The sequence below is a fragment of the Rhinolophus hipposideros genome (assembly GCF_964194185.1).
Source record: "Rhinolophus hipposideros genome assembly, chromosome: 1".
NCBI lineage: Eukaryota > Metazoa > Chordata > Mammalia > Chiroptera > Rhinolophidae > Rhinolophus > Rhinolophus hipposideros.
Window position 1 is genome coordinate 101,486,224 of NC_138047.1, and position 26,678 is coordinate 101,512,901.

Consider the following 26,678-nt stretch of genomic DNA (forward strand, 5'->3'; position numbering starts at 1 on the left):
TGCACTCCGACCCAGGAGGCCAACGTGGTCTTCCAGGCGGATCCCGAGACCCCTTCCTCTCAGCTAAGATCAGGTAGGGAGAGAGTTCCGTGAATCCCCGATAGGCAGTAGCTCTGCAGTCTGATAAAATCTGCAGTCATCGGATGGATATATCACTATTTTTGTTTGGTGTTTTGTTAGAATCCAGGAAATTTCTCTGGAGCATGCACAGGGCTACCTACCATCTGATGGCCTCCCATCTTCTTCATAGAATTTCAAGAGTCAACCATTTTGTCCCATTCACAATTAGTCCATGAGAAATCAACACCTTTTCAAATTCCTCAGTGTAATGTTTAGATACACAAGATAAACCTAGGTCATAACCTGTTTCAACATCACGAATCGTGACACGAAGCTATGGGCTGCTGTGATAGAACTGGCTGAGAAGGAGCACAAATCTTGTTTTTAACCAGCTGTTTGAAGTTTTTTCACATCTTGCAATATCATCTTGCTTAATGCTCAAAACAACCCAAAGAGGTAGGCACTGTTATCTCCCCCATTTTACAGGTAGAAAAACTGCACATTGTATGTATAAAGTCCTGTGCAACAAAGCAATTATGTATACTACTAAGAGTCATAATTTTAATATATATTTAACAATTGGATCTGTGCAACCATGAACCTGAGGCTGGTGAGCCAAAGAGGCAGGCGCCATGCTTCAGGTGCCATTCACTGGGCACCGTGCACCATCAATTTTGGTCACTTTTATTCCCAGAAACAGCAGTGGCCACATCTCACAGTGACAAATGACAGGCCAGTATTCTCACAACAAGAACAACTTCTCTACCTGACCAGTCTATAGAATAATTGTGGGTGTTGTTCTTGACTAAGAGGCTTCCAAACTTTTCTTGCCCTCGGGGAGAACCTATAAGCTCCTGATGTTCTCTAGAATATTTATTTCTAGCCACAGTTGTATTCTGCTGCAGCTGAGATCGCTGGCTGACAGGATATGTGAAGTGCCTGGTACACTGAGTGTTAGTTTTCTATTCTCTGCATGATGCATTTTGCACCAAGTTTTTAAATGCTGTTTCACATTTATGTACCTTATTAACAATCACACATTTCATTGTGTCATCACATAGACTCCCGGGAGGTCTCAAGGTGAGTCTCCTCAATAAAGAACAAAAGTGTGTCATCATGTGATTCTCAAAGCTGAGATTCTTAATAAACAGCAAACAGCACTGCTCCTTCTTTGATGTCTCAAAGGATAAAGAAGAGTAAGTAAGGATTTAGGGGTCTTCAGACTGTAAGTTTGGACTCTTTCGGGCCACTGCTCTCACCCACAAAACATACCCATTGTCTCTCCAGCATCTTTGGCCAGCATCTCCTCCACATGCCCCAAAGACCTGGTGACCACCATTCTACTCTCTGTTACTATGAGTTTGACTTTTTTAGATTCCACATATAAGTGAAATCATGAGGTATTTGCAGAGACAACTGTTTTTTAAAACATGATTCCACAAAGTCCTTTATTATTCACATAATTTATTTATGTCTATTATAAAAATACTCCAAACTGGAGAGTCACAGATGTTAATGAACTTTCTCTGGGTCACCTGTCCCTTAATTCCATGGTTTTCTCTACCTTGTGCTTTTGCACTTTGATCAGAGGATGAGAATGGCAATGTGTACCTATGTGAATCAAGTTCAAGGGTAAATTCTTTGTTAGGGACCAGTTCAAAGCCTTCTGTATTTTGTGAGTGTGAGCTGAGGACCAGCGAACCACTGCCACTCAGGCAGACAGCCAGCACCGAGTCCCTGGTTAATTGTTAAATATATATTAAAATAATGACTTTTAGTAGTATACATAATTGCTTTGTTATTTAAAAAAAACTGTAAAAATTGCCTGGGTTAACACTTCATTCATAAAATGTCTTTTATAATCACATTGTACCCTAGGTTTACTTTAACATTTTACTTTATACAATTTTAAGTTGCCATACGTAACATTTATCCGGGACATATAACTACTTGTCTTTTAAAAACCCATAAAACCAGAGTTCTTCTGTACAGTCTGGATTCTACCTGAGATACTGCAGTCACAGACTTAGGAATTGCTTTAAGGGTGAATGACATGCCAGTAGGTAAGTCGATGCTGCTCCTGCTACATGTCTCTTGTATAAAGCATCATACAGACATAAAGTTGAGCTTGTTTCCAACAAGAAATAAAGGCACAGAGAGCTGTCAAGCCAATGAGAGAATGTGTTTTACCAAAATACTTTATATATACCTGACTTTGCCTGCCAGGTGGATGAAAGACGAGGATATGGCTCTAAATATGTTGACACAAACAGTGACACATGGCTAAAAAAAAAAGACCCATGGATGTGGAAGTGTGTGTGTGTGTGTGTGTGTGCATGAATTTTTTTCTTTTCAAGTATTCAGCCTAAAATTTCAGAACTGTATTTGAAAGTGTGCTGCAAATCTTATAAGATTCACAGAAGGAAAATGGTGAACGTTCAGGAGTTAGAAAAGGGAAATTAGACTCTGGATCACTTCCACAGCCTTTGGATAAGTATGATGATGGGTGCAAGTTAGAATGGTAAGAGGATTTTCTAGAGCAAACAAGAAGGCAGGTTTATGAATAAAGTATAAGCAATCAGTAATTCAGTACTGATGTCACTTATAAGAAGAAGGATCTGGAGGATTTGTTTATATATGTAGGTCAGAGTGGCCTTGGGGCTAAAGATGACCACATGGCTAACAGTAAAGGTACCCAAGTTGGAACTGCAGAGAGAGAAGAGGCAGGAACGGGGTGACATGGTAATAAAGATTCAGACGTGGTGCAAGAGAAAAGAAGACCCCAGTCCCCAGCCATCTCCAGGGCACCCAAGGTGTGAAAAGCACGGGACCAGCTTCCTGTTGGTCTCCAGTGGCTTTGAACTTGAACACTCAAATGGTTTTGGGGGAAGCCACTTGCAAATTTATTTCTACTCTATCTATTTCATCTTTGGAAGGGAATGCAAAGAACAAAATTTAACTGGCACAGGCAGCCACTTCCAGGGGTATCCTGGTGAACAAGGAAGGTACATTTACAGAGTCCAGAAATCAGCAAGCAAGCCCAACAATAAGTCAGAAATTGTTCTGAGTGGAAAACAGCCAGGTCACCCAGTAGATTAGCAAGGACCTCTTTCTGCAGACATTCTGCAAGTAGTGTTCATTAAAACTTGGGGCAAGTCTGCATCTTAATCAGAACTTGTCCCTAGCACCCATCCTCATGTCTAGCCAAAACTAAGTTCCGTGAGGGTGTGCCGAAGCGAAGAAAGAGCCAGTGAGATTCCATGGACTGACCACAGTAGCTGCAAGGGCTCCTGAAAAAAGAACTGAATTGCCAACCAGTGGCAGGCAGAAAGGAGCCAACCTTGGTTGAGTACTTGTTTACTTTGCCTCATCAATTGTTGTCATCTTCTTCAGTTCTAACCACACTTCAGTGGGGGTAAGTTTATAATCCTTATTTGAGTGACAGGAAAATTGAAGTTCAGAGAGGTTAGGTATTTCATTCAAGATCACAGAGTAACACTAAAATATGAACCCAGAAATGCCTAACTCCAAAATTTATGCATTTTCAACAAATCTCATGGGTTCCCTCAAGGAATCTCAAATTAGTATATTAATTTTTCATTCAATTCATCTATGTTTTATAAAACTGGAAAATCAACAGATGTTTGAAAATTAAGCAACATATTTCTAAATAGCAATTAAATTAGAAAATATTTTTAACTGAATGACAATGAAAAGAGACATATCAAAACTTAAGAGCTGCAGCTAAAAAAGCACTTGGAGGGAGACGGCGTCATAGAAATGGCAGCATGAGATGAACCTCTTGAATTCTCCCCTGGAATTTACAACAAATTGAAAAACTATAATTCCGCAAAGGACTACCTGCAAAGCAAACAGGTAAGACTAAGAGACACGCAACTGAAATCATCTAAAGGAGGGCAAACTGGGTGAGTGGGAAGGAAGGAAGCGGGAAGTGCTGAGACACGGGCCGCAGACCTAGCTCAGTGCTCCGAGCTCGCTGCATCGGAACTACCGCAGCTGCGGGAGAGGGAAGAACTCAGACTGCTAGGGCTCCGCTTATGGCCCACAGGGTTGAGGGGGCAGCATATAACACGGCTGAACTCAATGCTCATGGCAGAGACCTTGGAGCAAATACTGAGGGAAGAGGGTGAAAATGGTGGCTTAATTCCCTCACTGCTGAGCAGAGAACAGAAGCCTTAGGCACTGAGTCTAGCCACACCCTCCCTACCCTGCCCAGTGCTAGAAGCAGAACAGTAGCAGTGTCAGATCAAAAAGAACAGAATATTTGCAGTTCTGAGAACTGCAGCTGGCAGGCACGGACTCACAGCCCAACTAGTTCCGGTGAAGGAGAGAGAGGCCTGGGGGCTGTGCTCGTTGCCTCCATTGCTCACAGCCCACCCGGCCCCCGCCCCCACTTATCTGGGTGGATCCCTGCAGGAGTAAACAGAGCTGCTGAAACACACAGGCCCTGAATCTGATGTAGGAAGAGCTTCGGAATTTCGGAAACTTGCCATATTCCCCATAGGAGGCGGTGCCCTGAGACCTAGGCAACCTGCTCACAGAGGAGAGGCCCACCTTCTAGGGAATCTCCCCATCATGTGAGAAGCCAGAACAGTGCACAAAAAAATATAACACTACAACATGAGAGAGAATTAAAGGCTGCAGTTGGAAAGAAAATAAATCATTTTACCAATACCTACCAGAAAGCAAAGGAAAGACCTCTTCCTACCAACCTGTTGCAAAACCCACACTCCTGTAGATGTCTAGGAAGAAAAATAATAATTCACTAATTGCCATGAATAACCAAGGTAACAAGGCAGCTCAGAAAGAAAATGAAAAGTCTCCAGAAAATGAACTTAAAAACATGGCAATATGTGACTTAAATGACAGAGAATTCAAGATTGCAGTTCTGAAAAAAATCAACGAGATGCAAGAAAACACAGACAGGAAGTTTAATGAACTCAGAAACACAATCAAAGAACAAAATGAACATTTTACCAAAAAGATTGAATTTTAAGAAAGAAGGAAATAGAATTTCTGGAGATTAAGAACTCAATAAAAGAAATGAAGAATAAAATAGCCAGCTTAGGTAATAGAACTAACCAGATGGAGGAAAGAATCAGTGATATTGAAGATAGACATCTGGAAATGACATAGATGGAAGAAGAAAGACTTGAGAGTTAAAAGAAATGAAAGAACTCTATAAGAACTTTCTGACTCCATCAGAAAGAGCAATATAAGAATAATGTACATATCAGAAGGAGAGGTAAGGGAGAAGGGAACAGAGATTATATTCAAACAAATAATCGATGAGAACTTCCCAAACTTGTGGAAAGAACTGGATCCTCAAATCCAAGAAGCAAATAGAACACCTAGTTACCTCAACCCCAACAGTCCTCCTCCAAGGCACATTGTATTGAAGCTATCAAAAATTAGCAATAAAGAAAGAATCCTTAAGACAGCCAGGGAAAAGAAGACAGTAACCTACAAAGGAAAGCCCATTAGGCTATCATCAGATTTTTCAGCAGAAACTCTACAAATGAGGAGGGAGTGGACTCAAATATTGAAACTATTGAAAGACAGAAATTATGAGCCAAGAATAATATATCCAGCAAAGATATCCTTTAGATATGAAGGAGGAAAAAAGACCTTTCCAGACACAGAGAAGGTGAGGGAATTTTCTAACACGCAACCTGCACTACAAGAAATACTGCAGGAGACGATTCCACCAGCATAAATAGAGACAATTTGTGACAACAAAAACTTAAAAGGGGGAAGAGTAAAGGCCTGAACTGGAATAAAGGAATGGAAGAAGTAAGCGTGCTGAAGAAAATGGAGTACTCTAAATATGAAACTCTCTTTTACATAAACTTAATGGTAACCACTGAAAAAATATCCACAACTGAAATACGTAACATAAAAAAAGAAGAATCAGAGGGAAAAATCATAGAATACCGCCACACTGAAATAACAGACAGCAACAAAACGACAAAGAAACAATGGAGACACAGTCCTACCAGAAAACCAAAGATAGAATGACAGGAAATCCTTATATATCAATAATCACCCTAAATGTAAATGGACTGAACTCACCAATAAAAAGGCACAAGTAGCAGATTGGATCAAAAAACTAAACCTAACCATATGCTGCCTCCAAGAGACACATTTCAGCTACAAGGACAAGCATACACTCAAAGTGAAAGAGTGGAAACTGGCACTCCAAGCAAATGGTACCCAGAGAAAAGCAGTTATAGCCATAATGATATCAGATGAAACAGACTTCAGGATAGAACAGGTGACAAGCGACAAAGATGGGCATTTCATAATGGTAAAGGGGACTATACAACAAGAAGACATAACAGTCATCAATATTTATGCCCCCAATCAGGGAGCACCGAAATATACCAAGCAACTACTAACAGAACTAAAGGGAGAAATTGACCAAAACACAATTATACTAGGGGACTTAAATACATCATTGACAGCTATGGATAGATCATCCAGACAGAAAATAAATAACGAAATTACAGCCCTAAATGACACATTTGATGAAATGGACATCATTGACATATATAGAGCACTTCATCCTAAAACATCAGACTATACATTCTTTTCGAGTGTACATGGAACATTCTCAAGGATAGACCATACATTGGGACATAAAACTAGCCTTGGCAAATTTAAGAAGATTGAAATCATACCAAGCACATATTCTGATCACAAGGCTTTGAAACTGGATATCAACTGCAGAAAGAAAGCAGGAAAAACCACAAATATGTGGAGATTAAACAACATACTTTAAAAAAATGACTGGGTCAAGGAAGAAATAAGAGGAGAGATCAAAAGATACATAGAAACAAATGACAATGAAAATACATCCTAACAAAATTTTGGGGATGCAGCGAAAGCAGTTTTAAGAGGGAAATTTAAATCATTATAGGCCTATCGCAAGAAACAAGAAAAATCCCAGATAAATAACCTCATGTTACACCTTAAAGAACTAGAAAAAGAACAAATGAAACCCAAAGTCAGCAGAAGGAAGGAAATAATAAAATCAGAGCAGAGCCAAATGAAATAGAGAACAAAAAGACAATAGAAAACATTAATGCTAAAAATAGCTCATTCTTTAAAAAGATTAATAATTTTGACAAACCCTTGGCTAGACTCGCTAAGATAAAAAGAGAAAAGACACAAATAAACAAAATCAGAAATGAAAGAGAAGAAGTTATCACGGATGCCACAGAAACACAAAGGATCATCCAAGAATACTATGAAGGACTATATGCCACCAAATTCAATAACCTAGAAGAAATGGACATGTTCTTAGAAACACACAGCCTTCCAAGGCTGAAGCATGAAGAACTGGAACATCTAAATAGACCAATCAACAGTAAGGAAATTGAATCAGTCGTTCAAAACCTTCCCAAAAGCAAAAGTCCGGGACCAGATGGCTTTACTAGTGAATTCTACCAAACACTCAAAGAGGATCTAATACCAATCCTGCTCAAACTCTTACAAAAAATTAAAGAAGAGACAGTACTCCCTAACTCATTTTATGAGGCCAACATTATTCTGATACCAAAACTTGGTAAGGATAACACACAAAAAGAAAATTACAGACCAGTATCTCTGACGAATACAGGTGCAAAAATCCTAAACAAAATTCTAACAATTCAACTGCAACAATGCATTAAGAAGATTATACATCAAGACCAAGTAAGATTCATCCCAGGGGCACAAGGATGTTTCAACATACGCAAATCCATCAATGTGATACATCACATAAACAAAATAAAGGACAAAAATCATATGATTATATCATATGATTATATATTGATGCAGAAAAAGCATTTGCCAAGATACAACATCCATTTATGATTAAAACACTTAATAAAATAGGTATAGAAGGAAAATACCTTAACATAATAAAGGCCATCTATGACAAATCCTCAGCTAATATTATAATTAATGGTGAAAAACTGAAGCCCTTTGCTCTACATTCAGGAATACGACAGGGCTGTCCCCTATCACCTCTGCTTTTCAACATAGCATTGGAACTCCTAGCCAGAGCAATCAGGCAAGAGAAAGAAATAAAAGGCATCCAAATTGGGAATGAAGAAGTTAAATTGTCACTGTTTGCAGATGACATGTTGCTATATATAGAAAACCCTAAAGACGCCACCAAAAAGCTATTAGAAACAGTCAACGAATAGAGTAAAGTTGCTGGCTACAAAATCAACGTACAAAAGTCCATTGCATTCCTACATACTAACAATGAAATCTTAGAAAAAGAAATTTTAAAAAATTCCTTTTGCAATTGTAAGAAAAAGAATAAAATATCTAGGAATAAACTTAACCAGATATGTGAAAGTTCTATATAATGAAAACTATAAGACATTTTTAAAAGAAATTGAAGAAGACACAAAGAAATGGAAAAACATTCTATGTTCATGGATTGGAAGAATCAACATAGTTAAAATGGCCATGTTTCCCAAAGCAATATACAGATTTAATGCAATCCCCATCAAAATCCCAATGACATTTCTTAAAGAAATACAACAAAAAATCATGTGATTTGTATGGAACAACAAAAAAACCCAAATAGCCAAAGCAATTCTAAGAAAAAAGAATGATTGCTGGAGGTATCACACTCCCTGACTTCAGCTTGCACTACAAGGCAACAATAATCAAAACAGTATGGTTTGGGTATGGGCAGGGAAAAACAGACACACAGACCAATGGAATAGAATTGAGAACCCAGAAATAAACCCACATAAATATGGACAGGTAATTTTTGACAAAGGAGTTCAAAATATACAATGGAGAAAAGACAGACTCTTCAATAAATGGTGCTGGGAGAATTGGAAAGCCACGTGTAAAAGAATGAAACTAGACTGCTATCTGTCATCGTGTACCAAAGTAATCTCAAAATGGATCAAAGATCTAAACATAAGATCTGAAACAATAAACTGCATAGAAGAAAACATAGGTACTAAAATTATGGACCTTGGGTTCAAAGAGCATTTTATGAATTTGACTCCAAAGGCAAGGGAAGTAAAAGCTAAAATAAATGAATGGGACTATAACTTAAAAGCTTCGGCACAGCAAAAGAAACCATCGACAAAATAAAGAGACAAACAACCAAATGGGAGAAAATTTCTGCAAACAGTGCCGGATAAGGGGCTAATATCCAAAATATACAAGGAAGTCATACAACTCAACAACAACAAAAAACAAACAATTCAAATTAAAAAATGGGCAGAGGACCTGAAGAGATATTTCTTCAAAGAGGACATACAAATTGTCAATAGACATATGAAAAAATGCTCAACATCACTAATCATCAGAGAAATGCAAATAAAAACCACAATGAGATATCACCTCACCCCAGTCAGAATGGCTATCATCAACAAGACAAATAGTAACAAGTGTTGGAGAGACTGTGGAGAAAAACGAACCCTTGTACACTGTTGGTGGGAACACAGATTGGTGCAGCTGCTAAGGAAGGCAGTGGGGAGGTTCCTCAAAAAAATTAAGAAAAGAATTACCATATGAGCCAGCAATCCCTCTCCTGGGTATCTAGCCCAAAAAACTGAAAACATTTATCCATAGAAACATATGAGCTCCAATGTTCATTACAGGTTTATTTATAGTGGCCAAGATAGGGAAACAACCAAAGTATCCTTCGAAAGATGAATGGGTAAAGAAGTTGTATATATATACTCAATGGAATACTATTCGGCAGTAAGAAAAGATGAAATAGTACCATTTGTGACAACATGGGTAGATCTTGAGATTATAATGCTAAGCGAAATAAGTCAGACAGAAAAAGTTGAGAACCATGTGATTTCACTGATATGTGGTACATAAAACTGAAAACAACAAAAGAACAAGACAAAGAAATGAAGAAACAAAAACTCATAGACACAGGCAATAGTTTAGTGGTTATCAGACGGTAAGGGGGAAGGTGTTGGAAGATGAGGGTAAGGGGGATCAAATATATGGTGATGGAAGGAGAACTGACTCTGGGTGGTGAACACACAATGTGATATATAGATGATGTATTACAGAATTATACACCTGAAATCCATGTAACTTTGTTAACAATTGTCACCCCAATAAAATTTAATTAAAAAAAAAAGAAACAATGCAAAAAAAACCCAAAAAGAAGCACTTGGAGGAAAATTCATAGTACTAAAATATATTTATAAGACAGGGAAATGGGCCGAAAAACCAGTGATCTGAGCTTCCATTTCAAGAAGCTGAATTTAAAAATCCAAATAAATTATAAGGCATTTCTATATCTCTAATAATAAAAAGAACAAAAACAAAAAGAGAAAATCAACAAAACTAAAGGTTGGTTCTTTGAGAGAGTAACAAAAGTGATAAACCTTGAGCAGGAATGACCAAGAAAAAAAGGAGAAATGAACAAACTGAACTGTCAGTATCAGGAACAACTACATTGTTTAACTGCCTATTACATATGCAAGACACTGAACATGAGGAATAGAAAGAAGAGAAAGAGGAGGAAAAAAATGTATCCGTTTTGAAGCCATTGAAAAAAATTACATTCCAGATTCTATTGTATTCAATTTAATCCAACATGCATTTATTGCAAGTAAAAACAAGGCACTGACAGTTTGGTATTACAGGCCTAGAAAGAGAGAGCACATATACTTTGGAGCCTTGAACTAAATGTATGACATTAGGCGAATTATCTAACCTCTCTGAACTTCCACTTTCTCATCTAACAAATGAAAGATAATAATATCAACATCATAGAGTTTTTATAAAGGTTCTTAGAGGTAAAGTATGAAGTATATGGGTAGTTTATATCCTACAGAATATTTTCCCCAACATGACCCATAACCATGACATTAAAGTTTATCTGTAGGAAAGGTTCAAAAATATATCCTGAGACAATGTCATTCATTTGCAAATGTAATGGTTTCTGAAAAGCTTGGACATCTGCCTTTTTTTACCTTTCTTGCCTGTTCTAATAAGAGATTTTGGTGTGGTCATTCTTCGATAGAAAGAATGTTACCAACATACAAACTACATAATAGCATCACGTGAAAATTAAAATGAAATAATTTAATATAAAATATTCTCTTTAATTTTATATAGTAATTTTTTCTTATGTATTAGGAGATGAAAATAAAAAATATGTAAATAACATAAGTTATTTTAAGACTTTGGGGGAAAAGAATTCCATCTCCAGTGTTGACATGATGACAGAGGAAAGGGATGTCAGGAAGTAGGCTTTCCACAAGCCTGTCTCCTGAGTCAGGCACAGTGCTGTGTATCAGAAGGGCTTCAAGGTCTACAACCGACTTGACAATTGGCTGATGCTGCAGGATGAATGCTCAGGATTTTTCACACACTGAAGAAACTTGATGGGCCTATGAGAAGAAAACAAAAAGTAATACCTAGAGGCAGTACACTATATCTATGGTTCAAGACATCAGTGAAAGAAGACGCTTCATCAGCAACAAAAGCCTGTGTGGACCATGAAGCATCCACACAACTTTCTCTCCTACAACGGCAACATAGAGAAAGGTCAAGTCCAGGAGTGAATGACTTAAAGTGGGGCCCAGCTTAGTTTCATTTCCCGTGTAAAGCCATAAAAATAAATACTGAGAAGGGATGTCTGATGATAATATGTGGAGATGAAAATGAATGTCTGGCTCTAACATGGCACAGTTATAGACTATGAACGTCAGTTATTGATCAAGAAACAGCAGAGAAACAGCAGCCACCACCATCTGCTGAACCAGAACCTGCAATGCCCAGGTGATCCACACCCTCAGGCAAGTGGGAACATTGCTCAGCAAGACTCCGAATCTCTCCTTTAACCTCTGTCCCAAACTCTTCACCATACACTCTCTGACAGCTGCCAATTCTATTGCAAGTAATTGGATCCCTAATTTCAGATTATAAAATTCTGGAATGTTAGCACTTTCACCCAAAAGACCAGGAGGTTGAAGTCAGAAGAAGGCAAAAGGAAAAATGCTTCTTCATGGAATAAGAAGGACATCCATATTTTCTTCAGAAGGCTAGGAACCTCTGGGTTAGGCTGGGGGAAGAAACAGAGATCACCATAGGTCACCATCCCAGTCCACCATCAAGGCCCAAGGGAAAACGCCTGTACATAGCAAGACGGCCATTTCTTCCTCAAGAAAAAAATCAATTACCTGTAGTTATTGTGGCAGGTAAATTTAATATTTCTGTTGCTTAAAATCAATTTCAGATCATTGATGGAGGAACTTGAGCACGAGACACTGGGAAAGAAAGAAGAAAGTGTTAAAAGAAGAAGATCGCGCAAACATTTCTTGAGTCTCTTAGTGTCTTCTAGGTGGCAGGTAGCAAGGCCTTGAGATAGAGAGGTGAAGCAGAGTCTCCACTAAGAGTTCACAGTTCAGCAGGGGAGCTGAGGGTATAAACTAGGGAGACACCCATTGTGGTGATAAAATTGAGAGGTTGTTGGGATGGGCTGAATGCAGAGTGAGGCCCCATTCATTTCCTGAGCCAGTCTCTTTCCTCAATGCTTTCTTGTGACTGTAGATTCTTGGGTGGACAAAAGAACCCTGAGAACATATGGGTACAAAGTAGTAACAGATACCTGTGATCTCCAATGTCATGCATCACCCAGGCTTGTAGTGTAGGAACCTTCTCTGGACGCAAATTATAGATTTCCACACGTCCAAAAGTGCTAAGATAGAAGAGACCAAGAACATTGTCAACCCCAAACTAAATCATTCAGGCACCCAGAGCTGCTGCAAAAAGCCAGCAGGTGGGGTGCCATTGGTTAGAACCTACCCTTCTGAACTGACCCATGATTTGCATTAGAAACAGACACCTTTACTCTTTCAGTGTGACCATTGATACCTAAGATCCTCAAAATAAGATTCTTAATCTGTGCATTTACGTTCATTCTTTAAGGACTTGCTATTCCAAGATCAGGCCTTCAACCAACATAATGACGTCACCTGGGAGCTGTTAGCCGTGCAGCAGCTCAGGCCATGGCCACCTGCAGAACCAGAACCTGCAGCTGAGCAATGCCCAGGTGATCCACACCCTCAGGCAAGTTGGGACCCTGCTCGGAAAGACCCTGATGTCCTCAACTCTTCCCCATTACTCTCTGGCAGCTGCCACTCCTACTGCAAGTAATTAGACCCCTAGGATTATTAGTACTTTTACCCAAAGGTCACGAGGTTGCGGTCAGTAGAAGACAAAACAAAAAATGCTTCGTCATAGAACTAAATATTCAAAACAGAGAGAAGGAAATTTAATTTGAAGCACCTGGAGTGTCCAGGGCACATTACTATGTGGTCCCTTCTCTCAATCCAGCCTTATCCAGGGAAAACCCAAAGAACAAAAAACTGAAAAGGTCATCCATGTGGTAAAAGCTGTAAGTATAGAAGGCAGTGAGAAAAGAAAGGCATTAGTGTGGCCAGATTGAGTGGTGTGGATTAAATGAGAGACTAAGATGAGCTCTGACAACAAAGTTCATGAACTACTTGCAGCGGTGTTGCTAAAGTTTTTGATATCAAAGGGGTTATTCATTATGAATTTTTACCTACTGAACAAACTGGTAACCAAGTTTACTGTGTGGAAGTGTTGAAAAGGCTGCGTGAAAGAGTCAGACAACCTGAACTTTCTCCAACAATTCATGGCTCTTGCATCACGACAATGCACCACCTCACACGGCACTGTCTGTGAGGGAGTTTTTAGCCAGTCAACAAATAACTGCATTGGAACTGCCTCCTTACTCACCAGATCTGGTCCCAGTGACTTCTTTCTTTACACAAAAATAGAGGAAATATTGAAAAGAAGACATTTTGATGACATTTAGAACTTCAAGGGTAATAAATAGCACAATAGCTCTGATGGCCATTCCAGTAAGAATTCCAAAAAATACTTTGAAAGTGCACTAGGCACTGGCATCAGTGCATAACTTCCTAAGGGAAGTACTTCGCAGGTGACCATAGTGATATTCAGCAATGAGGTATGGAGCACTTTGTGTAGGATGAGTTCGTGAATTTAATTGTCAGGTCTTATACATACTATGTAACGACCCCTAAAATCCCACTTTTCACCACGACACTAAGTGCTGACAATGCCTGCAAAGAGATGACAAAAGTCAAGAGCACACAGCACAGTTCCTGATGTCCCCAGTGGTGGTTTCACTGCTGAGTTGGGACTCACAGGGGCATGGAGGACAGAGGAGGAAGGACAGACCTTCGAAGATGGCAGGACGTAGATAAGCAGCAGAGGGAGGAGGCAGGTCCAATGGGGGAACAGTGTGAACAAAGGCAGGAAATGGGCAGGGTGGAGTGTACTGGGAGACAGAGCTGAGAAAATCATACCTGGCTTTGAAAAGTCAAGAGGGGAGCTGGACACAGTGCAAGGACCTTTGTCACCTTTAAGGATTTTACACAACAGAGACCCCAGACTAAGGCATTGACTTAGAAAGCCAAACCGCTCCATAGAACACAAAACTTTTACCTTTTCAGCCCCAAGCTTCAGTACTGACCTTAAACATGAAAAGTATATATTTCTATAGATGAAATATCTAATAGGAGGCTGCGTGAACCCTTGCAAATAGAATGTAAAGAAAGAAGTACCTGTTTTTATTAAAGGCATTACTGATGGACCCATTGAGCACCACCTGGACCTCACCGCAGGCATTTTCTGCAAACTTAAAAAAAAAAAAAGCCCACAATTCCTCAGCATGCAAACTTAATCGCCACACCCCAGCCTTTCCAACCCTACCAGCTCTCAGCGTTAGCCTGTATGGTTCTAGCCCGGGAATGCCAGATCTAGGTAATATTCATCCCAAACTATTGGAGGGATTATGTTTCACATGAGAGTTCTGGAAGCAGTCACTTCAATCTGTGTTTAAACAATGAAGTTCAATGTCATTGTTGCTAAATTGGACATTCAGAAGTCAGAATTCCGAAGAGCAAGAGGAAGCTCACTGGAGCAGGAGGACGAAAGTGCTTTCTTGGTGCCACGTACTGTAGACACTGCCGATTTCATTCAGGGAGCAGGGTAGATGAGTCAGAGGTAAGGGAAATGAGGTCACCAATAAAGGGGGAAACTGGGACAGAAGGTGACACTGAGGCCTGCACAGGCACAAAGAGAAATGAGGAATGAATGAATGAATGAACGAACATTATTTAGCAAAGAGCTTTATTTCCTTATGCGACAAACATTCAGCTGGATTCAGCTGGATTCCCTGCTAGGCACTGGGGAAAACCAAAGTGAGCAAAACAAAGCAATCTGCATGTTTCCTCCAGGAGGCCCAGGGACTGGAACTAGCTCAGGTCCCTTCTCAGGTTACCCAACTATCTCACACTGTGATAAGTTCAGATGGGCTTAGTGCTGGTGCTGAAAGGTCTGAGAGCTGTGAGCCAGGCCGTCCTGCTTGTCACTACTCAGCCCTGGAGCTTCAAAGCTAGTGTATGGCACAGAGTGGGGGTTCAGTGAAAATCTGTGGAAGGAGGAAGAGAGGAAAGGGAAAGCAAGAAGTCCAGATACTCTGTGATGAGGTTAGGAAAGAAATACAAAAAGCATAAAGAGGGCAACAAAGCTAGGTCTTGAAGGATGAATAGGATTTCACCTGGTAAAGGCCGAGGCAGATGGTAACAGAAAAGCAAGGAGTTTGGGAAAACAGAGGGGCTTGGGGGGAAAACTTCAGTGGATTCTGAAGTTGGGTACATAAAATAGTTCATGGCGGACCATGAACGCTTGCCCAAGAAATCTGGCCTTTAATCTGCAGGTGACAAACAGCACTGAACAATTTGAAGTGGAATTGTGAAAACCCAGTGCGGCTTCTGTCTCTGTATAGGGAGTGACGAGTAGAGGACAGAGACCCAATAATTATCAGTCAAGGGCTAGCTACAGGTGCCAAGTACTGACCCTGCAACACTATGTCTTTCTCAAGAGGCCCAGCAAAGTAAGTATTGGGTCACATCACTTGGAAGTGAGGCCGTGAAACCCCAAGCAACGCTGCCTCCATTGTCAGGAAAAGAAAGCGTCTAGTCTGATAAAGAAGGCTGTGTACATGCCTCCGAGACTGAGCGTTCAGCCTGTAACACGGAGACTGCCGTCCCTGGGTCGCTCACGGGGGTAGCGCGCCTGTGATCACTGTCACCACTGAGCTCCTAGCTCCAAGGACAGTCTGGAGAACGTATCAAATGGGACTTGGCTTTAAAAGTTTTTAGCAATAGCATTGCCCCAAAACATATCACTGAGCATACAATAAATAGAAACTTTTCTCAGAAAAAGCAAAGAAACAAACAGAAAAACTATGCAGTGCCTCTGATTTTTCAAAGCACAGAGTAAGTTCTCAACAACTATTTCTGGAAGGAATGCGTTGTGAGTGAGTTGATGGAATAGTACTTCCTGTTTAAACACTGCAATAACCCTGTGGGACAGACATTATTTTTATCCCCATTTGACAAATGAGGGACCTGAGGGTCAGGCTCATGGTTCAAGAATCTGTCCAAGTTTAAACGATCTCCTAATGCAAATCCCAGGCTACCTCCTTGTGTCTCCCAGGGTTTACCTGAATCTCCTTAGCACTGGTTGGGCTCTCCCTTATTACTAGACCATTGACTTGGACGAGTTGCTTAACCTCTGAGTCTTTGTTTCCTCACCTGTTGTCAAACAGCAGCCTAGCCGACTGCTCCCCCCCCCCCCCCCCCCGGCCCCGTGTCTTTCCATGAGGAAAGAAAAGTCTGTGAGACTGTGCCTTTTTGGGACTTTGCTTATCTCAATGTTTTACACCTTATGTCTTTTTGTTTGGTCAGCAAAAGATGGTTTGCAGCCAAAGACAGGTAAGATATCTCACGTAAGAGATACAACCTAAGACAGGTGGAACCAAGTGGGGACCCCCAATGAGCTGCCTTAGAAGATCCGGAAGGAGCATTGCCTCCCCTTCTCCCTGCCTGGGAAAAGCCACTGCTGACTCTGGCTTTCCTCTCTCACCTGATTGTGAGAGAAGTCATGAGGGCAATAAAGGTCAGCTCTCTCCACTTATCTCAGTGAAATGGTTACAACATGAGAGACTTGCCCCCCAGGGAGGTACAAACCTCACCTGAGTCATCACAAGACTTTCTGTTCCGGCTGCTTGGGGACAAAGATAATTGGTTTGATTCACTTTTGTGATATGATGTATGAGATTCACAGACCGTGGAAAAGAATGCTACTTCCTTGTATGATTATCAATAAAAGCCACCAGTTGGCCCGATTCAGGGCTTCAGTCTCTGGTGACTGTGAGATCCCCTGGCCTTCTGAGATTTAACTGCATTAAGTCTCTGTTTCTTTCTTTCTTAAAACCTAACCCAACACCGCCCCTTCTCAAACCTTCACTGCCCATGTTGCGCTGGACGCGACACTCACCTGTAATGTGGAGATTTGTACCTTCTCACACCACCTAGTTTGAGGACTAAATGAGATGATGTATAGGTAGGCACCTGGCCTAGAAATTACTATAAATATGCACTTAAATGTGAGTTCCCACATGCCTGAGCTCCTCAGATGTCTAAATTTAATTTTGGGGAACTAGAAGTAGTCTAGTTTTACTTTCTCCCTCTTTTTCTTCCCTTCACTTCTTTTCTCTTCGTTTCTTTCTATTTCTTTCCTAGTCCACTTACAAAGAACCAACTTATTAGAAAATAAATATGCACAAAGGCAGCTTAGAGTAAAGTCAGAAATAGAGAGGAAAGTATGGAAGGGAACAATGGGGAGTAATTCCCAGCCTGGATTCTGCATCTGGAGTCAGACACCTTGGGGTAAACTCCCAGATGTGTTACTTCCTGTGTATATTTAGTAGATTGCTTATTTACCTGCACCTCTATTCTGTCATCCGTAAAGTGGGTGTGATACTCATGGTACCTACTTCATAGGGTTCTTGTGCGATTGTAAAGTTTTAATCCAGGTAAAAACCCAAGGAGAATGTCTAGCATGAAGGAAGTGGTCTGTAAATGTAGATTGTTAAGACTGTTCCAGGAATCTGATATTGGCCAACACCTGGATCAGAAGATTAAACCAATGTATATTCCTGGCCGCCAAAGCCAAAACATGGATAAGAGCAGGGGTTCTTCAACTGGAGCCCATGGACCATCCAAAATGTCCTAAAATTTCATGTGAAAAATCGGGGAGGCGCTTACAATAATTTTGTCGGGAAAGATTCCAAAACTTTTGCTTCTAAAAGGATCTGTGATCCAAAAAATAATCGAAACCAACTGCTGATTGGATGACCTTTGAAGTTGTTTGGTCTCCAAAATTCTAGAATTTCACGTTCAGTACTTACTCTTTTAGACGCGGTGTTCCAGAATACAAAAACTGTGTCGTTGCATTGTTCCCCCATCTTTGGACAAGAGCCATAGTTTATTTCTAAAAGGCAAAGTTTATAAAAAAACAATTAAAGTGGAAAAGTAAGAGTGTAATTAAGCTCTGCTCTTCCATAGCTATCAGATCTCAGTGGAGCTTTTTCCAGTGGTATCACTGCCAAAATGGAACATGGAAAATGGACACATCTCAATCCAATTTAACTAAGTGCCCCCCGAATCCCATCCAAGTCCTTACCTTACCCTCCAAATTCCAGACAGGAACACAGTCACCAGCTTTGAGTCATATTTCTGGGAATTACAGCAAAAGCTCATCGGACAGGGACAAGCCCCTCATTATCCCCACGTCCAGGAAAAACCAGAGGAAAACCTGGGCTCTCTGGGGCCAATCTCACCAACCACAACTCTGCTTCCTGCCACCTCTCTCCGGTTGACAACCTTCCCCCCTCCTCCCTCAGTCCCCACACCCATAAGCTCAGCTGGCCTCTGAGTCTTTCTACACTCTCCCCATCAAGACGGGCTGTGAAGTACAACAGGCATAGAGTACAAATACATAGTTTCTGTGTCACTTCTCCAAAGGATGTCTGCCTTAATGGACAGACAGTTTTGTAATTCTGGTTTTTTGACATATAATTGACAAATATGATTGTAAGATATTTAAAGTATACAATGTGATGATTTGATATATATATATACACATTGTGGAAAGGTTCCTCAAAAGGAGCTAATTAACACATCCATCGTCTCACATATTTATGTTTGTGTGTGTGTCTGTGAGAGAACATATAGGTTACACTCTTTTAACAAATTTCAATTATACAATACCGTGTTATCAACTATAGTCACCATGTCACAGTAGACCTTAGATCTGATCATATTATAACTGAAAAGTATACCCTTTACCAACCTCTCCCTATTTACTCTACACCCAGCCCCTGGCTATCACTTTTCTACACTGTGTCTACGACTTTAACTTTTTTTTTAGATTCCTCATATAAGTGACACCATGCAGTGATTGTCTTTCTCTGGCTTATTTCACTTAGCATAATGCCCTGGAGATTCATCCATGTTGTTGAAAATGACAGAATTTCCTTTTTTAAGGTGGAACGATATTCCAGTGTGTGTGTGCGAGTGTGTGTGTATGTGTCACATTTTCTTTATCCATTGCACTTGACTACACAAAACGTTTGAACGTTTGAGAATTAGATCCTGGGGATAAAGAGATGAATTAGACAGAAGCCCTGCCTTCAGAGAGCTCATGATCTAACATAATCAAATAAATCACAGAAAGGCCAACATGGGCGGTGGGTGGTGTGCAGCACCCTTAGGGAAGGTGGATGTTGAACTTGGTTTTGAAGGATGAATAGGAGTCTTGAGACAGACGAGATAGAAGAAGGTGCTCCGTGCAGAGAGAACATGTGCAAAGGGAAAGAGCTGTGAGACAGCGTCATGGGTTTAGACTAGTACCACCTGAGCAAAAGGAGAAGGAATAAGGAAGGCAGTGCTGGAAGACGAGGCATAGGAAAGGCAGAGGCCAGGCCACACTAAGGAATTTAGACTTCATCCTAGAGGCAAAAGAGAGCTATTTAGGTTTTAGGTGGGAGACAGAAACTGTCCCACTGTGCAGTCCAGAAGGTGACAGACCTAAAGGGGGAAGGAGTGAGTGAGCAGTAAGACTTACAACAGACCCAGCAACAAAGAGGATGTGTTCGTGGGCTGGACTCAGGCAGTGGTAAGCGGGATAGAAAAGAAAAGATGAAGACATGAGTTGATCTAAAGAATGCAGTTTTACATCAGTGTGTGTTGTCTTGAAGGGCAGAGGTGGCGGGTACCTGGGGCTCCTCCTTCTGCATTGTCCTTTCAGGGTCCCTAGCAGAGCTCAGGGCTCTTTCACCCCACAGGTCCCTGGATGATGCCAAATGGCCCAGATTCTCACCAGAAGAGTCCGCATCTCCGCACCACTTGAGACCGTCGGCTATGTAACCTAAGAGTGTGTTCTCCAGCGTGAACATCTCCTGCTGGACTTCTGTGTACTGATGCGCCAGCTCACTTGATTTGCTCCAAAAGAGGGTCTAAGAAAGAATAAACACAACCTACTAATGAGATCAATTCAGTTCAATAAAGAAAAACAAATCTGCATCTTTTTAAAGGAAAACAAACATAAAAACTATGAGAATAAGTCACATATGGTCAAGGTAGGTATTACTGAGTGCATCGCTGTTTTCTGTGTGTCAATGAGAGAGTGTGTGTATGTGTGCGTGTGTCCACGTGTAGGTGCCCGCACACATACGTGTGTGTGTGTGTGTGTGTGTGTGTGTGTGTGTGTCCTAGGTCACAATGTAACATGAGCTGATTATTCTGGGTTGCAGTAAACAAAATCTAACAGCCACTGAACAAAATCTTGTACTAAATATAGCATCAGAACATATCTGGAGGAGGCATTGGGAAGTTATGGAATTCCTAAAGTTTTCTGCAAAACAATTTTCTCTATGTGCTATTGTAAGGGTGACACTGTATTTTCAAGATTTAACACTCTAGTTTACTTTGATTTAACAATGTAATTTAGTTTAAAACTCTTTTTCCTTTTCTTTGCTTCCCTCCCCTCCAACGGGATTTAGTGACCCTGTTTTCTCATGGCTGCATGCATACTTCATTAATCTATTTAACCTTCAGAACACTGACTACAAAGAAACTATTTCAGCCCTCAGACATCTGCTTCACAGGAAACAGGCTGAGATTCACTCCGACTACAGAGTCTGAGATAACTTTATCTTGGAACAAACTAGACTATGGGAAGCCATTTTTTACATTTTATTCAGACATCAGTGCCCAGGAATCACCTAAGTCCCATTTCCTCAGCGCCCAGGAATCGCCTAACTCCCTTTTTCTTTTGTTGTGTTTCTTTCTGTGTTCCTATAAAACATTCTGGCCAGTCTCAGAAGGGGAAGGTGGTTTTTGAGATAATCTTCCCAGAATGCCACCATTTTGAATAAACCTACTTTTCTTTCCACCAACCTTGTCCCTCAATCATTGACTAATGAGCAGCAAGCAGCAGAACCTGAGTTCAGTAACACTATTTTTAGAAAAAGTGCTCTTTGATTCTTTAAGAGGTCCATAAGCCCTGCTTTCTTTCTCAAATCTCCCGTATCCCCCGCCCCCCGCCCCCCGCCACACACAAATTAAAAGGAAAAGAAAAGAACAAATATGGTGAGGTTTATCAGGGTCCTTTGTAAAAATACAAAAACTCAAATTTCAGAACACTCGTCTGCTCCATGGCTCTATTCCTTCTGAATCAAAGACCACGGAGGGTCAGGTTTGAAGCCCGGACCCTGCAATCACACTGTTCTATGAAGCCCAGCATCACTGCTTATTAGATGCCGGACCTGGGGCAACCAAAGCATCACTAAGACTCACTTTCCCCATCTGTAAAATGGTTAACGAGAATCACTGTAAGGAGCTCCTAAGATGCTGAGGAGAATAAATGAGACAATACAAATCAGTGCTTAGTCCCCTGTAAAGGGCATAGTCACTCATTCAGCAATGTCCCTGGTGTTTATTTAACGAGCACTTTTTCTGTGTAGGGCCTTGTTCTTGGTGCAGCAAGTAGGAGCTCAAATTAGCTCCAGCTCTAACCATGGGATGAGAGGCTGTAATCTGGCTTAAAGGCTTCACAAATGAGTTGGGACACACTAAATATTCACCTTAAATGCTGACTTTAGAAAAAATGCACTCCATAACAGACTTTTTCCAGGCCTCTTTGGCTCCAAATCTTGTGCCGTTAACATTTGAAGTAGTCTCTTTCAGAACCATCAAACTCGAGCAATCACTGGTCACCTAAACTCAGCAAGCCCTGGATTTTTCATTGGTGAAATGGGGATGCTGACACCCGACCTGCATATTCCACAAGATGGCTGTGAAGACCTACTAGGATAAGGTTGAGAGAGTCCTTTGTAAGCAATAAGGCACTCTGTAATGCAAATCATAATCATCAGAGATCAGGGGAGAGTTTTGGAAGTATATAAGGTGGGGTTATTTTTGTTTGGGTTGGATTGCGTTTCATGTTAGGGTTACTTTGCTGATTTTTAACCAAGTGTCCTTTCCTATTACTGTGTCCCCATTTCTCTCTCTTGTCTCCCATTTCCAGATGTCCTAATCCTAGTGATATCCTTGTCACCCAAGAATGCCACAAACTCTATCTCTATCAACACACTACATGTTAATGTCCAGATTTTTCCTCATCCATCATCCTGGTCAAAATTTGGTCCTGTGACCTCCTCCCTCTGGCTTTCAGCCTCCATTTGAAAATCAATAACTTGACCCAGTTACCTTGTTGCAAGGTACAGTTTGATTTGTCAACGCCAGCAGTGGTACGTAGTCTTGTTCTGTACTGCTACAAGGGTCCTTGGAAAGGAATGCATCCATGAATGCTTTCCCTATCTTTCGGCAGTCTATATGACTATGAGATAAAATATGAAAAATAAAAAAAAACATGGATAATTAGATTTCAAACATATTTTTGAAGCATAATTACTTCCAAAAATATCTCCCGTAGGAAGCATTTACTGAGTGCCAAGTAGTTTACACACATCATCTCATCTAAGCGCTACAACATTTGTATGGGTGAGTATTACATCCCCTCCCATACAAATTCCTTGTCCTCACGGAGCTTCCTCTCAGGTTAGAGAGTCGATGGGACCCAAAAAAGCAAAATGGTTAACAAAATAAGTACAGATGATTATAAGTATGTGTGACGGGCCAGCCGCCACAAGTCGAAGGGTCCCTCAAAGGGGGAGCGGGAATGCAAAAGAGACACTCACACAAATGATGATGCGGCCGGTCTTCAGTGATCTCTGAAGCGCTCTGTTTAATTATCTTCACCAATATATACCCTATGGGTACGTGCAGTTTAACAATCACATGTGTGCATTACCTCACAGAAGGTAAATTTCTAACTTCAAAGAAACTACAGAGTCACTACAAAACTCCCCAAAGTAATTAACATATAAAAGAGACTACCATTTGCCCTGATAGCCACCAGTTATCTGTGTTCTGGGGAAAACCAGCCACTCCCACCTCTTTCCTCTGCAACTTGCAAGGGGTTGCAGAGGGGTTCCCAGGGGTTTTGCAGAGATAATGTTTTAGAAGCCAGACCACCAGACTCCTGAGAAACAAGAAATCATGGCTCCCCACAGTATGCAGGAAATCAATGGGGAGGGACGACAGCAGAATACTGAAGCATTGATCACTTTAAGGAGGCTGGTCAGGAGAGGTCTCCCTGACAGGTCATTTAAGCTGAGACTAAACAATGACAAGGATTGCGTTCCAGACTGAGGGTACTGCAAGTGCAAAGGCCCTGAGGCAGGAAAGAACTTACTGATTTTGAAGGACTGAAGAACAACAGCATGACAGCAGTGAAAAGGAAGAAATGGGAGCATGGTGAGAAATCAAGTCAGAAAAATAATCAAGAGGCACACCACTTAGGCCTTTTGGCCAAAGAAAAGATTGCAAATTTTACTGTAATTACAGTGGGAAGCCATTGGATGGCTTTAAGCATGGAAGTGGCCTCATCTGATTTTTGTTTTAGAAAAATCACTTTGGAAAACTCTGACCTGGCCCCCAAAAGGAGATAATTCTTTGAAATAGAAATACCAACTTCAGGTCCCCTCCAAACAGCCCTTTCAGTGGGAAAGCAGGCAGGCCAGGAAGAAGAGATGGGGAGGGTGCTGGGAAAGACAGCAGGTGGAACTTTCTCCGTGTGTTTGTGTTAACAAATGCACATATACCATCATTTTGTTGGGTCAGAGAAGTGGGTTTCCACTGGGAGAGCTCAGTTATCAATATCAGAATAAGCTTCAGCCTTTGGAGCGGGATCCTAGGTACAGTGCCAGGTCAGGCAGCTTGAGCTGGATACATAAAGACAAGACCCCTATTTTCTATTCCCTTTTGAACCTGCTTTCTTCCTGCAGAGTATAAGCAAAATAGATCATCCAGAGGGTGTTCTGCCTTCCCATCTCAGACTTGCCTGCCCCCATAAGCCAAGGAATCAGAGTATTAGCATGGCACAGGTCCTTCCACAGAAGATGCCCTGCCCACCTGCTGTTTTAGGGACAGGAAATAGGGAAAAGCCCTTTTGTTTAGGGTCGGGATGAAGGCCCTTAAGGTGGGTTGCCTGTCTGAACTCTGGCTGTGTCCATTATGCTGTGTGTCCTTGGGAAAGTCACTCAACCTCTCTCTGCCTCTGTTTCCTCATCTGTAAAGTATCCCAGTACAGATGTTCTGGGATTAAATATGAGAAATATTTTTGAAACATTGCTCAGTACAGAATAGGGGCTCAGTCAATATCAGCACTACATTTCCCACCTTTCTTTTTGTGTCCCTTGCTCAGACTATCTGAGCTATGAGCAATCATGCCCGGTGAGCAGAGGCAGGCGTGGCCCATGTCTCATGGGCTAACATGAGAACTCATGGGCTAACATGTGAACTCATGGGCTGACATGGGCTATCCTCACAGGGCCCTGAAGACAGTCGGATGTCCCACGCCTGGGGTGGTGAGAACACACAGCTGCTCCGGGTCAGATCTAGAGCACAAACCCAGGCTGGAGGGTGACACCCCAGCTTATCTCCTTGTCCACAGGCAATCTGAGTTTCTCCTTGCTCTCTGTTTTGAATGGGCACACATGCTCACCTTAGTAAGAATCAGCCTAGAAAATATAACAGCTTTGATATAAAACAGCCACAAAACAAAATTCCAGATCATTCATTCAAGATGGGTGGGCTAGAGTAATAATAATTATAATAACAACAATAATAATATTAACAATAGCAAGTAGCAGTTATTGAGGGCTTAATTTTTGCCTCACACACATATCTCATTAACCTCATAACACTTCCATACGCAAGTATATCAGGATTTGATTTGAGCTAGTAAGACTTCAAATTGCGGGGACTTAAACTGGACAGAATTTAATTTCCCGCTTATATGTCACTCTGGAGGCCAGTATCTGGGACAGGTCTGATTCCACATGTCAGAGACCCATGTGCTCAGTCCAAAACGGCTGCCCAAGTTCCAGCCATCATGACTACACTGCAATCTGCAGAAAAGATTAGAGAAAAGAAAAATGAAGAGGAAGAAGAAGAAGGAAGAGAAGGAACAAGAAGCAACAGCAAAGGGCTGCCTTCTAACGACAGGCACTAGAAGATGTTCTCACTATTGGCTCTTATCGCATTTGCTAAAATGCAGTCACGTGGCCGCACTTAACTGCAAAGGAAGAAGAGAAATGCAATCTTCAATCTTGATGGCACTGCACATATAAAATCATCACTGTTTTAATTCTAGAAAAGAGAGGGCCGGCCTGCAGGTAGATGCCACCATTTTCTTGTATTACCGAAGAGGAGGAAACTTGAAGGCTATGCATTTTAGCAACTTGCATGAGGTCACCCAGTCAGTGAGCGCTAAGCAGGACTGGATCCCAAATCCTGTGCGCCTGAGGTCAGGCTTCCACCAGACAGCTATTAGGCCAGCAATTCCACATGTGCAGCCTCGATTTCTTCATCTACAAAAGGGAGATAACAACACTTCACTCATGGCAGGTTTGGGATAATTCAATGAGGTAACATGACCTGTGCTTGGCTCCCAGGACGGTTCGCTGCATGGATGCCTCTCCACTTCTGTAATCTGCACAGGGCATTTCACCTGCACAGGGCATTTCACCTGCACCCTGCCTGACTTCAAAAGATTCACTGTATCCTGTGCCAGGAAACCGTTATCTACCTGGCTTCCTCCAAACATTATATATATTTATATATATATATAAATATAAATATATATATATATATATATATATATATATATATATATATATATATATATATATATATATATAAAGTGTTCCATTATGTACTCTGGTGTCAGTCAAATTCATGGTGCACCATCATGGGACCTTCAGAGAAAAGGGTTTGGTGGAATTTACACTTTAAGGGTTCAGATTTTAATTCCATTTCTTTCATGCAGTGGTCTTCTCAGGAAGTTCTGGTCCCGGACTCCAGCTTCCTCACAAAATTCTTCTACCTCAGTCCTCAGCATGTTCTATGAGACTTGAGGTGAGCAAGGTGTGGAAGAGAGCCATCTCTCTAAGATGGAAGAACAAGAGAATTTTCCACAGCAAAAGATCTGGCAGGAAAGAGAAACTAACGTGCACTGACACCGACCATAGGCCAGATGCTTTCATGAGCATATTCTCATTTAACCACCAAAACTTG

The 26,678-nt window shown here is 41.1% G+C and overlaps 1 protein-coding gene across 3 annotated transcripts in view; it reads right to left on the minus strand.

Moving 5' to 3' along the window:
* Positions 1-26,678, minus strand: part of LOC308497627 (ADP-ribosyl cyclase/cyclic ADP-ribose hydrolase 1-like) — a 72,781-nt gene that overhangs the window by 9,400 nt on the left and 36,703 nt on the right. The window contains exons 3-9 of one of the 3 annotated variants that reach the window (XM_081048504.1): positions 22,746-22,875; positions 20,356-20,491; positions 18,383-18,465; positions 14,688-14,761; positions 12,683-12,772; positions 12,255-12,341; positions 10,645-11,462 (exon numbers count right to left, since the gene is read on the minus strand). In XM_081048504.1, coding sequence (XP_080904630.1) covers positions 11,384-11,462; positions 12,255-12,341; positions 12,683-12,772; positions 14,688-14,761; positions 18,383-18,465; positions 20,356-20,491; positions 22,746-22,875 — 679 coding nt within the window. In that variant the 3' untranslated portion in view covers positions 10,645-11,383. Of the gene's footprint in view, positions 1-10,644; positions 11,463-12,254; positions 12,342-12,682; positions 12,773-14,687; positions 14,762-18,382; positions 18,466-20,355; positions 20,492-22,745; positions 22,876-26,678 lie in introns of those variants that run through there. The other 2 variants (XM_081048503.1, XM_081048505.1) reach the window with 2 other exon arrangements.